Source organism: Coregonus clupeaformis, chromosome 28 (genome assembly GCF_020615455.1).
Source record: "Coregonus clupeaformis isolate EN_2021a chromosome 28, ASM2061545v1, whole genome shotgun sequence".
In the NCBI taxonomy this organism is placed as follows: domain Eukaryota; kingdom Metazoa; phylum Chordata; class Actinopteri; order Salmoniformes; family Salmonidae; genus Coregonus; species Coregonus clupeaformis.
This window is the reverse complement of record NC_059219.1, coordinates 32038684-32054919: the sequence shown is the minus strand read 5'-3', so window position 1 is coordinate 32054919 and position 16236 is coordinate 32038684. Positions and strand designations below refer to the sequence as shown.

General features: G+C 42.0%; 1 protein-coding gene across 1 annotated transcript; it reads left to right on the top strand.

Annotated features, from left to right (window-relative positions):
• Positions 1-2111: 2111 nt before the first annotated feature.
• On the top strand, positions 2112-14335 carry LOC121543541 (pendrin). The gene is given in 21 exon segments (XM_045208440.1): positions 2112-2262; positions 2416-2557; positions 2841-2952; positions 3126-3322; positions 4183-4347; positions 4635-4787; positions 5185-5226; positions 5228-5268; positions 7094-7241; positions 7807-7920; positions 8005-8082; positions 8211-8306; positions 8549-8655; positions 9215-9284; positions 9375-9467; positions 9582-9677; positions 9825-10064; positions 12073-12127; positions 12468-12613; positions 12720-12803; positions 12910-14335. Coding segments are annotated over 21 exon segments (2343 nt in total). The 5' UTR covers positions 2112-2122; the 3' UTR covers positions 12934-14335.
• Positions 14336-16236: the final 1901 nt, after the last annotated feature.

Here is a 16236-nt window from a genome sequence, read left to right as displayed (position 1 = left end):
ACTGTCCTGTTTGTGTATTTGCTGAGGTCACAGACCTTTGACCTTAGAGTGATCTTGGTGATAAGCTCAGACCTCAGACATCATTTAATTAATTATATTCTATTGGCTGTTTTGGAAAGATACAAATCAAATTGACTCTTAGATAAAAACATGGAGGAGGCTCCCCAGCTAGATCTGACACCTGTTTTTGACCCAGTCGACTATATCAGGTCCCTACTTTGTTTAATTGTTACAAAACAATTCTGTTTCACTGGCTGGCTATGTGTGCCATTCCCCAACATATATATGGTGATAATCAGAGAGAAATAAAACCGAGAACAGAATATACAGTACCAGTCAAAAAGTTTGGACACACCTACTCATTCAAGGGATATTCTTTATTTTTACTATTTTCTACATTGTAGAATAATAGTGAAGATATCAAAACCTATGCTAAATAATACTATATGGAATCGTATAAAATCTAAAAAAGTGTTAAACAAATCAAAATATATTTTATATTTGAGTTCTTCAAAGAAATACCCTTTGCCTTGATGATGTGCTTTGCACACTCTTGGCATTCTCTCAACCAGCTTCATGAGGTATACCAGAATGCATTTCAATTAACAGGTGTGCCTTCTTAAAAGTTAATTTGCAATTCCTCTTAATGCGCTTGAGAATCAGTTGAAGTTGTGACAAATTAGGGGTGGTATAAGAGCCCTATTTGGTAAAAGGACCAAGTCCATATTATGGCAAGGACAGCTCAAATATAAACAGAAACGTACAGTCCATCATAATTGAAAAATTAGTCAATGGTCAATCCCAAAAATTCTAAGAACTTTGAACGCTTCTTCAAGTGCAGTCGCAAAAACCATCAAGCGCTTATGATGAAACTGGTTCTCATGGATGACCGCCACAGGAAAGGAAGACTCCAGAGCTTTACTCTGCTGCAGAGGATAAGTTCATGGGCTAGAGTTACCAGCCTTAGAAATTATGCAGCCCAAATAAATGTTTCACTGAGTTCACGAACAGACAAATTCCTCAACATCAACTTGAAAGTTCAGAGGAGATATGAATCAGGGGCCTTTCCTTCATGGCTCGAATTAAGCTGCAAAGAAACCTCACTAAAGGACACCAATAAGAAGAAGAGACCTGTTTTGTCAAGAAAAGCAATGGACATTAGACCGGGGTGGAAATCTGTCAGTCTTTGGTCTGGATGAGTCCAAATTTGAGATTTTTGGTTCTAACTGCCATGTCTTTGTGAGATGCAGAGTAGGTGAACGGATGACCACCGCATGTGTGGTTCCACAGTGAAGCATGGAAGAGGAGGTGTGATGGTGTGGGAGTGCTTTGCTGGTGACACTGTCTGTGATTTATTTAGAATTCAATGCACACTTAACCAGCATGGCCACCACAGCATTCTGCAGCGATACACAATCCCATCTGGTTTGCACTTAGCGGGACTATCATTTGTTTTTTAAACAGAACAATGACCCAACACACCTCAAGGCTGTGTAAGGGCTATTTGACCAAGAAGGAGTGTGAAGGAGTGCTGCATCAGATGACCTGGCCTCCACAATCACCCGACCTCAACCCAGTTGAGATGGTTTGGGTTGAGTTGGACAGCAGAGTGAAGGAAAAGCAGCCAACATTTGCTCATATGTGGGAACTCCTTCAAGACTGTTGGAAAAGCATTCCAGGTGAAGCTGTTTGAGAGAATGCCAAGAGTGTTCAAAGTTGTCATCAAGGCAAAGGTTGGCTACTTTGAAGAATCTAAAATCTAAAATATATTTTGATTTGTTTAGCACTTTTTTGGTTACTACATGATTCCACATGTGTAATTTCATAGTTTGGATGTCTTGACTATTATTCTACAATGTAGAAAATAGTAAAAATAAAGAAAATCCCTTGAATGAGTAGGTGTGTCCAAACTTTTGACTGGTGCTGTACATTCAAACAGGCTTTCTCACTACCCTGGAAGTGCTAGGTTTGATTGAATAGGACTGTAAGATCACTCACATAACACATAATGTCACGCAAATCTCAAGACGTTTACACTTCATAAGGGTAGGCACTGGTGGTCACTGGTGGTGTTCCATGTAAACCTCTCCATCATGCCTGTCTCCTCAGCAGGTAGAGTGGTATGGATGCCCTCTCTCCAGAGAACCAGTACACATACACCGTGTCCAGACCCATCTACTCCAACCCCACGTTTGAGGAGGACAACGAGAGGCAGGCCCGGGAGGAGAGGACCCTGAGGGAGAGATTCAGCCGCTCCTGTGGGTCAGTTTGGACAAGGTTTTAATAGTCTTACTGAAGGAAGACAGGCAACATTTTGTATGTTTGCTCTGTGAGAAGTGAGTCTGTCTCTCTGTCTCTGTCTCTGTCTCTGTCTGTATCTATGCTGCATGCAGTATGTGTTTTTTTCCCATGCAGCTGCTCAGGTAGGCAGGCCCTGAAGGTGGTGAAAGGAATCTTTCCTGTCATTGACTGGCTCTCCAGATACCCAATCAGAGAGTGGCTTCCCAGTGATGTCATCTCTGGTGTTAGCACTGGTCTGGTGTGCAGCTTACAAGGTGTGTGTGCCAGTTTTCTCTAAACCAACTGTAGTCGAAGTGTAGAGTCCACAAATAGCAACGTTTTGATTATCAAGTGTGACCAAATTGAGTTCTTTCCTCACTATTGTAATGCTTAATACGTTTTGTTTAGTACTCTCTGAAATAACATGTCATTGAAACTGAAAGTCATCAATCTTAGCAGAGTAAACATGACAGACTGCAGTTCCCCCTCCTCAATTGTCAGACAGACGTGAGAACACAAACACTGCTTATTTCCATGTGGTTTATTTTTGTGTGTCTGAGCCTGGGGCCTATGCCCTGCTTGTGTCTGTGGCTCCAGTCTATGGACTCTACTCCGCCCTCTTCCCCGTCCTCACCTACTTCCTGCTGGGCACCTCCAGACACATCTCTGTGGGTAGGGCCCGCCCTCAAACTGACTGACACCTGGACTGACCATTGACCAATGACTAATGAACTCATCCATCTCCTAAGATTGGAAGCTTAACGTAACAATGTATTTACAAAGCTGGCATCAATTGCATGTGCATTCTTACCAGGTCTCTCCCTTGCCTGTTCTACACCCCTCAGGTCCCTTCCCTGTCACCTGTCTAATGGTGGGCTCCATCGTGTTGACCCTCGCTCCCGATGATCACTTCCTGCTTCCTGTGAATGGCACCGGTGTGAATGAAACAGGGGCTGATGGGATTGTGGTGGACGTGGAGGCCATGGAGGCCCAGAGGATCATGGTGGCGTCCTCCATGACTGTGCTGGTCGGGCTGTTCCAGGTAATTATTGAGTTAAAGACACAGTACAAAGAGGAAGACACATTGATGTCCCACAATGATCTGATATCATGCTGTTCATATCAGTGGTGGAAAAAGTACCCAATTGTCATACTACAGTAAAAGTATGACTCAAGTAAAAGTGAAAGTCATCCAGTAAAATACTACTTGAGTAAAAGTCTAAAAGTATTTGGTTTGAAATATGCTTAAGTATCAAAAGTAAATGTAGTTGCTAAAATATATTTAAGTATCAAAAGTAAAAGTACAAATCATTTCAAATTCCTTAAATTAAGCAAACCAGACAGCACCATTTTCTTGTTTTATTGTTCATTTATGGATAGCCAGGGGCACTCTCCAACACTCAGACATAATTTACAAACAAAGCCTTTGTGTTTAGTGAGTCCGTGAGATCAGAGGCAGTAGTGATGACCAGGGATGTTCTCTTGATAAGTGCGTGAAGTGGACCATTTTCCTGTCCTGCTAAGCGTTCAAAATGTAACGAGTACTTTTGGGTGTTAGGGAAAATGTATGCAGTAAAAATTATTTTCTTTAGGAATGTAGTGAAATAAAAGTAAAAGTTGTCAAAAATATAAATAGTTAAGTACAGATACCCCAAAATACTAATTAAGTAGAACTTTAATTTATTTTTACTTAAGTACTTTACACTACTGGTTAATATTAATATAAGGCCTTGAGGACCTACTCTGGGCCCTTATAGCCTTTAACTTGGATCCAGAGTTTTTGCTGGTTAAGTCATGTGGTCTGGAAAAACTCTGAGCCTAAAATGATCAGTGATGTACAGGTCAGGTGGTGCAAAAGGGGCTACTGTATCTCCATGGTGACTAGGTGTGTCTCCCATACAGGTGGTTATGGGGCTGCTCCAAGTGGGCTTCCTGGTCCGTTACCTGTCAGACCCCCTGGTGGGCGGCTTCACCACTGCCGCTGCCTTCCACGTCCTCATCTCCCAGCTGAAGATTGTCCTCTCCGTCCCCACTAACAACCACAATGGCTGCTTCTCCATCCTCTACGTGAGTGTCTAATACTCTAATACACACTGTAGAAGGACATCTGTCTAGATCCCTTTTGATAGGCTGTTAGTGTCTGAGAATTCATTCAGAAAAAATCTTTCCAGCAAATAACACATGGTTATTGACAAAATAACAATAAAATAGCTTTCTATTTAGTGGTCATCCTATACAACTAGGCTAATTTGAAGGCCTACTTTGCATTAAACAAAATGCACATCTCAGGGATAGAGTCAGAGATGTGTGCATTGACTTAAAGATCACCAAATATGACAAAGTCTTCTGTTTAGACGCTCAACGACGTGTTTACCAACATCAGACAGACCAACATGGCTGACCTGGTCTCTGGGCTGCTCACCATTGTCATTGTCATGGCTGTAAAAGAGGTCAACACCAAATTCCGCCACAAGATTCCCGTCCCCATCCCCATCGAAGTGATTGTGGTAGGAAATGGAATGACTCACAGTCAACATTTGACTGTTGTGAAATGATAATGATTAGTGTTTGAGATTCTATGAACTGCAGAATATCTAAACATGTTAAAGGGACTACGGAGAATTCTGAAGATATTATTGGCTACTATTAATGGGGTATTTTTAGAACTTCACCACAAAGTTACACCATTTGATTTATTCAACAATGCTAATTATGTAATTTTGCTAAACTATTCCTTTTAAAATCAAGTGATAAAATAACTATAACCTAAAGATGAAATGACTGTATATGTCTCATATGTGTGTGTTACATGTTTGTGTGCAGTAACTCATCATGTATCTCTTTGTCTCACCTCTCATGTGTCCCACTTTCTCTAAACCCACCCCAATCCACCCCCTCTCCCAGACCGTGGTTGCCACTGGGATCTCCTACGCCACGGAGCTGGAGTCGCACTCACGGCGCCAGCATTGTGCACAGCATCCCCAGGGGGTGAGAGCCCTTCCTGTGGCACTTCCTGTTTCCTGTCCCCACAGCCAGGGACGGCCTGTTCAATAGGGCGACATGGGCGACGCACTGCCAAACGGGAAAAGGAAGGGATTTTTTTCTAATCAATTATATCACGGCAACAGTAGTTATCAGTGTTGTAATCTATACTGTCTGATCTGCCACAGTGCCACACTGCCACTAAATGTCGAATCAGGCTAAAGTCGTGCAAATGGCTCCACCCCTTTTGGGGGCGATTTCAGTCAGATTGAAAATCGCCTAGAACTTCTGTCATAGACTCCCCATGTAAAATCTATTTTTTCAAATTTCAGAGCCTTCAATACAATCTCAATGGGTGTCTGTGGGCTTGCACTACGCTTACGTCACATGAACGTAACTAAGAAAAGAGAGGGTAGCAGCGCCAATCAATTCACTACTACTATCAACATGGCTAGGCTTCAGTGCAACCTCGATTGTGTCTTTGAAAGAATTTCCTTTTTGTCGATGAACAAATGAAGATAAATTGGCAACGAAACAATTAGGACCTCCCAGACCAAATTTAATAATTCAACAGGTTTCTACTAAAGGGGGGAAGTCCTACACCCGAGGATTTTCCAAAAATGGTACGGAACGAAAAATAACATTGCCACTCAACTGGATGAGGGATACAGGCTAGCTGTCCGCCGCCACAACGATGAGGTTAGTGTTGATAATCACAAGTTTACTGGAGAACTGAGACCAAGTAGAGACTTTGGACAGGGTGGATATGGTTATATTGCGATATTGTCAACACAGTATATCGCAAAGTATCACTATGTAACTCGATTTCTTTCACCCCAATCCCTCAAATTAACGGTAAATAACTGAATTGTTTGCCCCACATTTAGCTAAGATGATTAGCTAGCCAGCTAAAATGTTTTATTTAGTTAGCAGTCGCATCTACAATAGTTTACTGTCAATAACATGTCTCCAAAATGACGTGGTGTGTCCAATTGTGTTGACATTTTACAATTGCGATGCGCATCCATGAGTATCCACTTTCTGTAGCTCAGCTGAGTAGAGCACGGCGCTTGTAACGCCAAGGTAGTGGGTTTCGATCCCGGGACCACCCATACAAAAAATGTATGCACGCATGACTGTAAGTCGCTTTGGATAAAAGCGTCTGCTAAATGGCATATTATTATTATTCCAGCCTTGTGTAGGGTCTCCAATTTTGTCCCTGACATCCTTGAGCTCTTTGGTCTTGGCCATGGTGGAGAGTTTGGAATCTGATTGATTGATTGCTTCTGTGGACAGGTGTCTTTATACAGGTAACAAGCTGAGATTAGGAGCACTCCTGAGATCAGTCAATAAACGATTCTGGTATTGACTTATATGCTGCCCCTGTCTTCATGTTGTTTCTGGACATATCTTTTTAAAAAATGTGTAGGTCACCTAAATCATCAGCAAAATTGCCCCTCCTGAGAATTTTTTCAGGGAGCCGCCACTGCCCACAGCAGAGGATGTTCTGGAGTTTTTTTATTGACAGACTTAGAATCTTATGGTCATCTTCGTTAAGTCATTCAGCAGGCGCTGTCCAAACCAGACCGCCTTGGCTTGTAGTGTTACCGCCAGAGTATTAAGAAATGGTTCCAACAATAATATTGACAAATGGTATGGAGAAACTGTCCCAACAATACCAAACATCATTGAAATACTATTTAAACAACAATATGAGTTACATTCAGTTAAATTGGCTACTGTACACTTCCTAAATCAAATACAATATCAAAACTGCAACCACAAAAATATGATGTTTTCCCATGTAACTTATGAGGTGTTTGTCCCACAGGTTTGCTCCAGCTCAGCCTCCAAACACAGAGCTGCTGTGGAACATTCTGGGCTCCAGTTTCTCTACAGCAGTAGTGGGCTATGCAGTGGCTGTCTCTGTGGCCAAGGTCTACGCTGCAAAACACGACTACACCATCGACGGCAATCAGGTGTGTGTGTGTGTGTGTGTGTGTGTGTGTGTGTGTGTGTGTGTGTGTGTGTGTGTGTGTGTGTGTGTGTGTGTGTGTGTGTGTGTGTGTGGTACGTCCCAAACTTCCTGCCAATCAAGTTCTTTCCCCTAGCAGGATTTCTCTCACGCTGTGGGAATCGACCTGTGGTGTGAGAGTGTCTATAACCAAGAGTTTAATATGACCTAATGTCTCTCTGAAACAATGTGAGCATTGTGGCCAAAATCAATTTTTTGGAGTCACTCCAGACAAACACACACATAGTCAGGACACCAGTAAAACACTGTGTTGGTTTTGATAGTATCACTCAAATGCTTCATTCAATGGGTTTACAGCAACTCAACACTCCCAACCAAAACCAGATTTGTATATTGCAAATTAGCACCAAAGCAAATGTTTTCTAAATCAGGCCCTAGTCTCTATGATATCACAGCAGAGCACAGGTACAGATTGCAGATTGACACTGGTTTCTCAGCTGTAACATGTGTGTGATGCTCCATGTAGAATTTGCAGTAGATTGACCAGGCTCTCTCCCTGTGTCTCCTAGGAGCTGATAGCGTTTGGGTTCAGTAATGTGTTCTGTGGCTGCTTCTCCAGCTTTGTGGCAAGCACTGCACTGTCCCGCACCGCTGTACAGGAGAGCACTGGAGGCAAGAGTCAGGTACACTATACAGTACTTATAGGCAAGGAAAATACACACACACAATCACTGGTGCCGTTACAAACGTGTGTGCTATTCCTACAGGTGGCTGGTATAATCTCAGCTGTGATGGTAATGATTGTGATCCTGGCTCTGGGGCACCTCTTGGAACCACTGCAGAAGGTGAGGAAATGGCTTCCAAGCTGTATAATAGGTCTAATCATCAACCACTACAATGACAATGCAGAGTGTGAAATGGGATTGCTGTAGACTAACTAACACACTGATCCAGCTCTTTATTGGTCCCACAGTCAGTTCTGGCAGCCATCGTCATCGCCAACCTGAAGGGAATGTTCATGCAGGTGACAGAGGTGCCCACACTGTGGAGACAGAACAGAGCAGACTGTGTGAGTAACACTGACACTCAGCAACACTATAGATCACCATCCACATTCAATCACCTGAAGGAAATGACATGAAAGCATGATAAACTTGGTGTACATGGAATAACTGTACATTTAATCACTGGCAGTAAAGATACCGTAAAGACACCCAATCCATAGTATTTCACTTCAATGTAAAAATTGTACTAGGACCTTTTCTGCTGGATCTCATCATAAGTTAAAGCTGAAACCTGTTATTTTCACAGTTCATCTGGCTGGCGACCTGCCTGGCTTCTGTGGTGTTGGGACTGGACGTGGGACTGCTGGCTGGCCTGGTGTTTGAGATGGGAACTGTGGTGGTCAGGACACAGTTGTGAGTAACACCTACAGCACTTAACACACTGCATAGTACCAATCCCATACATTACTAGATGCATTCTGTGAAGGCCTAGATTACATGTAATATGTTGATGTAGATATTGTTGTGTACACTACAGTATTTGCCCTGTAATATAAACCCATTAACACTAAATCAGAAGATCCAAATATTTTCCTGGCTCGCGTGTTTGACCACGTGCTCTTTACCGCTGTGTATCTAGATAAGAGTATATAAACGTCAGTCAGTGAAACTATGAGTAACACTGAGCAGGCCTCTTCTGTAATCAAAGGCTATTAGAATGGCTTTGAAGTCTTCAGCTCAGGTTACTAGGCATGACAACCTTCCCAAACCCACTGATGTATAATATCAGACAAATAAGCATAAAGAATAACAACAAAGATATTATATGATTCATATGGTTGATGTGTCCTAGTTTAAACTGTTGTTATTTATATTTTCTGTCTACAAAATAGAAATGATTAGGATGGCACTAAGAAAAATATGTTTTATTATATTTTATTTATAAACAATATATTTTCCTCTTCCTCCATAGTCCTGCATGCTCTACACTTGGAAACATACCCGGCACAAACATATACAGGAACATGAAAGACTACAAGAATGTAAGACATCTGATATGTTTGAACTCTAATTAATATATACCGAAAATGGATGCCAGAAATAAATGCAATAATGAGGCCTTTCCCTGTCAGATTGCAGAAGTTCCCGGAATGAAGATTTTTAAGTGCAACGCTCCCATCTACTTTGCCAACATTGATTACTTCAAAGAGCGATTGAGAGCCACGGTGAGTGAGCTCATTATATTTCTCCTTGACATTGAATAGATTGTGGATAGGCCTTATCATTCTACAAGCAGGCAAGACGGAAAGTTTGTTGTGCATTTGACCTTTGACCTGCAGGTGGGGTTTGACTCTGTCAGAGTGTTCAAGAAGAGGAATAAGGCCCTCAAGAAGATTCACAAACTGATAAAGAAAGGGAAACTGAGGGCAACCGAGGTACGATACAGTCTGATTATTGATAACATTCATCTGTTCAGCTCAGAATCTTTTGCATCAGGGAATTTCCATCTTTCATGATTTTATGATTGGTTGTGGAAATACATTTGATTGATTGATTGATTGGTTGAACCTCCATTCCCCCAGACAGGGGAGGTGGTATCCGAGGTCTCCCTGGGTGTCGACAACAAGGGCTTCGAGAGCGAGCGGGAGTCCGGGCAGGTGGAGGACGGGGATTGGCCTGTGCCAGAGGTGGAGGTCCGTGTGGATTGGGCCTTGGAGCTGCCAGTCAGAGTGTCGGTACCTAAGGTACAGATCCACAGCCTGGTTCTGGACTTCTCAGCCGTGTCCTTCCTAGATGTGGTGGCCGTCAAGTCCCTCAGGCTGGTAGGTCTGACTCTAATACTAGTACTATCCATACTATAGGATATTGATATTCTATAGAATAGACTACAGTTCATTCAAAAACAAAAGATCCCTTACTACAGTGTTATAGTGAGTCATCTTTCTGACATCATTTGAGCTAGTGATCTACTGTATGACGAGGCATCATGTCACAGCTTATACACAGTGCCCCAGCTCATGACAATACACAAATGACACGACTAAAGGAACAAATACCCTCTGTATGGTTCAGAGGCGGTCGGTGACGTTTAAGATGAGGGAGCATGGCCTTATTTCTATTACAGCATATTGGATGACTGTCATTCATTTTCCATTCACCCAGCTCAATGTAACATCAATAGGTTTAGGCTACATGATACTCAAATTTTCCCTATACCCAACATGAGGTTGCTACAACTTAGTCTATGAATGAAAGTGTACAACGTAGGTGCACAGGTCGAGAAAATAATTAGAGACAGTGACACATTCAATACCACATCGCACACTCTTGCATGCATCTATCTGATCTAGGGTGTAATCATTAGTCCAACAGTTGCAAACGAGAGTTTCTTTTGGACAAATTCAGGTATGTTTATCCCGTTTCGTTCTGTTTTCTCCCATTTAAGAAAAGTTTTTCAACAGAATCGGTGGAATGAATACACCCCTGATCACACGCAAAAACAGTTCACTTTCATACCAGCCACATACAAACAGCATGATCATTTTGGCCATTGTATAATTCCTGCTCGCATCAACGCGCTCTCCTCCTCTCACCTTTTCCCTTCGCTTGTGGACTTCAGTGGACAACACATCAGCTGTCTGTGACCAGGCAAAAAAAACATTCCAAGCCAAACCTTCATATCATAACCGTTAACCCTTACACACAGTCTACATCATTGTCACCATATTAGCTAACGTCATAGTCAACATAGCTACTAGTACTAACGCGTTAGTAAACCCGCTACAATCATGCAGTACAGTGTACAGTCAGCAAGCAGTTTAGCAGGTACACCAGCGGGCCCCGGTGGCAATGAATTCAGTGTTGGATAGCCATAGCCAGCTAGCTAACATAGCATCCCTCTCGGTTTGAGCCAAGTGTTTGAGTGGGCTAAACTAGCTAGCTGCATTCGCTAGCTAATTGAACAAAATACAACAAAATTTTGCTATCTCTCTCTCTCTCTCTCTCTCTTGCTTCTATTCATTTTTAAATAAATGAATTTGTTCAAAACTGTTCAACTATTATCTTTCTCTCTCTTTGACTACTCTTTGAGTCATTTTATGCACTGCAGTGCTAGCTAGATGTAGCTTATGCTTTCAGTACTAGATTCACTCTCTGATCCTTTGATTGGGTGGACAACATGTCAGTTCATGCTGCAAGAGCTCTGATAGGTTGGAGGACGTCCTCCGGAAGTTGTCATAATCATAGCCACGGGAAGTAGTTTGGGGGGTGCTGGAAATGTGTATTAATATAAATAAATAAAAATCCGATTTTTCAGGGGGTGCTGCAACACCCTCAGCACCCCTACTTCCCGCGGCTATGGTCATAATTACTGTGTAAGTCTATGGAAGGGGGTGAGAACCATGAGCCTCCTAGGTTTTGTATTGAAGTCAATGTACCCAGAGGAGGACGGAAACTAGCTGTCTTCCGGCTCCACCGTTGTGCTACCCTACAGAGTGCTGTTGAGGCTACTGTAGACCTTAATTGCAAAACAGTGCGTAAATATATTTTGTATAGTTTTATCTAAAAATGATAACTGTTTTTATTTTTATGAAATTTACTGAGGAGGATGGTCCTCCCCTTCTTCCTCTGAGGAGCCTCCGCTGGTATGGTTCAACAACCTCAGAATACTAATTTAAATTATGCCCTGTGGCTGCTCTGTTTACTGTAGCAATCTCAGGGCGCAGGAATGCACTTCGTCAGAGGGTTTGTGTGTTTAGTGATATCAGAGCTTATCTCTGTGAGATAAATGGCCTGGTGTCACACTAATCTATCCCCCTCTGTCCTCTACAGGTCATTAAAGAGTTCCTACGCATCGGAGTCAATGTCTACATCGCAGGCTGTGACGGTACTGTTTGGGATAGAAGAATACAGTATATGTCACTATTTAAATCTTGAGCATAGTAAGCAGTGTTATCGGGACAGTGCTATCACTTTATTACAAAGACTTCTGCTGTGAAATGTTGGTTCAATGCTGCCAAATGGATTAGAATGAACTAAAAGCAGATTGCACTATCAAAATGTCTATGTCATAATAATGGTTGTGTTTTGTTGGCCTTCTTGGAGGTTCACATTCTGATAACTGGTGGAGTCTGTACCAGTCTGTTTCAGCACTAGACAGCTTTGCCTTCTGCATTGGGTTATTTGCTGTTGTTATTGCTCTCTCTAACCGGCATCTAACACTCCAGATGAAATCGTACGGAAAATGGAAGCCTTGGCCTTCTTCGACGAGGAGGTTACACGAGATCTCCTCTTTCTCTCTGTCCACGACGCCATCCTCTTCATCAAACTGGAGACAGCCAATGGGAGCATGCAGGATGCCATGGTTGAGGGGGTGAGGGCCTCGGAAAGCAGTGGTTTATTATCTGATTTGAGTTGATGCTCAAACAACTGAGTAAAGACTGTATTAACCTTGCCATCCTGTCTTTGTCTGTGCCCAGCTTTCTCTAACGCGGGATTGCAAGGAGCCACCGCCTTTCACTGAGGAAGAGGACCTGATTGAGACCTACGACAACCAGCATAGAGTGAGAACTATTTTCATCACTCCATTCTCTTTTATTGTCAATCCATCAGAATGATTGACAGCCATAAAGTTGTCTGTTATTCATCCGAGTCTCTGCTCATCCATAGGCCATCCATGGACTCTCCAACTAACACAGAAGAGCTGACCATGTATCTGTGTTCTCTGTGAACGAGGATCAACCAGTATACATTACTTTCCATAAGGGACCACAGTCAAATCAGGGGACACTGACGATGGATTTCCCCCAGACTACAGCTCAAACTCAGGGGAAGTTACAGTTAGCCAACTGAGTGTAACTTTGGAGTGGACTAAGAGGGTGATTTGAGGCAGCCGATCATTGATATCTCTCTTTAACAACCGTAAAGTATCTTAATTATATCAATTAATAAAAACTAATTTATATGTATTTATTTATATTGTTCTAAACTCTCTGCTATGTCAAGGCCCTTCTCCTTTACAAGTGTAATAATATCAATAGGGATGAACTACAACAGGAGTTAGGCATGTCCTTTTCCTTGTGCGCAATTCGACAACAGCACCATTGTTTGTGTTTGTGTCGAGGGCTTTCAGAAGAACAAATGCATAAATACAGAAGTCCTACTCATCCATGCAGCCGCAGTTGATCTGTGTTATAAACACTCAGTTTCCTCCCTCCCGAGATGGGCACTCCCATGGGGCAGAAGGGACATCGGAGGACATCAGCTGAACCTGGAGGAGGGAAGCAGAGACACTTCTGTTTTATTTGTGACCTCCTCTACCCATCCACTGCACAGGAAGGGATGTCATACAGGAAGAGTTGAAGTGTGTTTAAACAAAGATTGTCCATTATATTGACAAGATATTAGAGTGACTGCTCTACCAATGGAAATACATGTCCTCAAAGACGGAAGGCAGGCGGAAGGTGGCGAGATCAGGTGAGATTCTAGCCAATGAGAGAGTAGATACGTGTGTGAACAACAGGCCATAGAGATAGATAGAGGACTCATCTTTGTATCTGTGCCATTATAGTGTCTGTACCAGCATTGGCAGCGCCATTGAAGCTATCTCAATTTTTTAAGTAGTCCGTTTTTTTCTTTTTCATTAGCTGATTTCTCCCGACTCATTGCCTGAGGACTCAAACTGAATTCTTCCGCTGCTCTATCATTCGCTACATACTTCAGTCTGAGACTGCCATCATTGAAGTCGTTTGTGGTGATGTCAAAATGTGAGGTGTTGTACAAAACAAAGTCATTAGCGATTGGATAATCTCTAACCAAGCAGAGTATCAAAGCCAATGACGAATTTTCAAACGCCGCTTTACCCTCGTGTGTTCTGGCTCTGGGCCAATCCATCGGTTTCTGGGACCAATCAGATGGTCTAGAACGGATTTCCATTCTAGAAATCGTCGGGGAGTTACTTAGATCCAGACTCATTGCAGAGAAGAAACTAACGTCTGTGGGCATGGAGTAAGCTTTTGACTGGAGCAAGGAGTTTGGGTAGCCAGGCACCCAACTCATAGGAATCCCCACCCAGTTGATTACTTTATAATGGTGAAAGCCCTCAATGGCAATGTCCATGCTAAAATGGGTTATATCCATGATGAGTCTATCTATCTCTATGACAACAGGCACAACTCCGATATAAAGTTGTTTTTGGGTAACTTGCATTCGTAACAACCTAACCATTACAAAACTTATATTCGATCAAATAAGCCTCACGTAGCAAACTATCAATTACATTTTTGTTGACCAAATTTGATGCAAAAATTCCTCACTTCGTTGGCTTATTTTCGTGGACAGATTTTGGGCGGAGTAAAACCTTTCGCTTCACCTCTTCCTCTCTGGTTTAAAGGGTTTGGTTGTTTGTTTTTTATTAAGGCCATTACGAGATGAATGATGCAACGTTGCGTTCTCAGCCGTCAACACTACAATAAAAGGCATTATAGACTGTGTACTAGCAATACCAAGCGCAGAATTGTAAAGTTGTTTTTCTTTTAATCATGTCTAAATATGGACTGCAAGCATTTCTGCTGGCTTTGAAGAGATTTTTGTAATATTTCTGCATTTTATTGTACAATTAAAGCTTTGTGGAGTATTACATTTAGTGTCGTATTTCCTTTCCCAGTCAATCAAAATATCCTTATCTGCCTCTGGCCGTGTGCGAGTTATGAGTTGTTTGTGCAGATTACGGCCCTAGTTTTCCTCTGATGTTCCTGTGTGGGTTACTGTGAAGTAAACTTGATAGTGTTGTGTTAGTAATTGTGGGACGATGTTTACTTTGCTTTCAAATCTGACACCTACTGGAGCATTGTGTAAAGGCATTTATCACCTTATGCACACATTCACTTTCACACACAGGAACAGACACCCTAACAGACACACAAACACACACACACATATGGCCTTCATTCTTCACCACATTGGACTACGGTGGCTGGGTGAGTGTGAACTTGACTTTCTATGTTTCTCATAGAAGGTATATTCAACACTTGTTTTTAAGAGTTATATTTCATTTTATCACTTGGGGGTGTACGATCTTACTAGATGGGAGCGGCAAGAACTTGTACAGTGGGTTGAGTAGTGTAAAGCCAGCTTCAAAAATAAGTATTGCTTTCTGTTCAGTCACAAACATAGTCACTACTGTAAGATTCACACCTTTTTATCCGTTTGTGTCTATTTCAGTGAGCAAATACCTCACTATTTGACTGTTGCATCTATTCAGATCAAGGTGCTATATCTATAAGCAGGTTACTGTTTCAGTATGTACAAATTGCTTCATTCTTAATGATTGTGAAACGATAGCCCCATTTATATAGCTGGTTCTAACTTGGGTCCTTTTTCCTGATCTTGTCCACGTTCTGTTTGTGCCCACATTTTTTGACAGGTGTAGACAATCAAAAGACCCATTGTGATCTGATTGAAATCAGATCATCCTATCCACCTCTGGTTTTCAGACACACATTGTGTCCGGTTATCTTACAAGTGTAGATAGATCTGGACAGAGAATCCATTTAAATCATAATTCTTCTGCCCTATAAAATAATTGACAGGCGACACCATTGACTGATTACATCAATACGTGTCCAACAATAAATAAATAAATAACATTTAGAAAGAATAGCTGTGAAATCATTTACATAAAGGAAGGGACCAGGAAATCTGGCACAGTGGACAGATGACAGGCACATTTTAACGCCATGTGTAGATACATTTTTGGAAATACACTTGGGCACAATCAGAATGTTGACAAGATCAGAGCAAAGGACTCATGTCAGCGCCAGGTATCAACGGAGCTTAGAGCATCACTCACCTGATCTGCTTTCATGATGAAAATTATGATTATATTATCAGTAATTAATATTTGACAGCATCTGTCCACTTTATAAACCATGTCTTGGGTGTGAGATTGTTAAATAATTTTGTTGTGACAATGGGTTTATTGTGGTCTAATCTCCA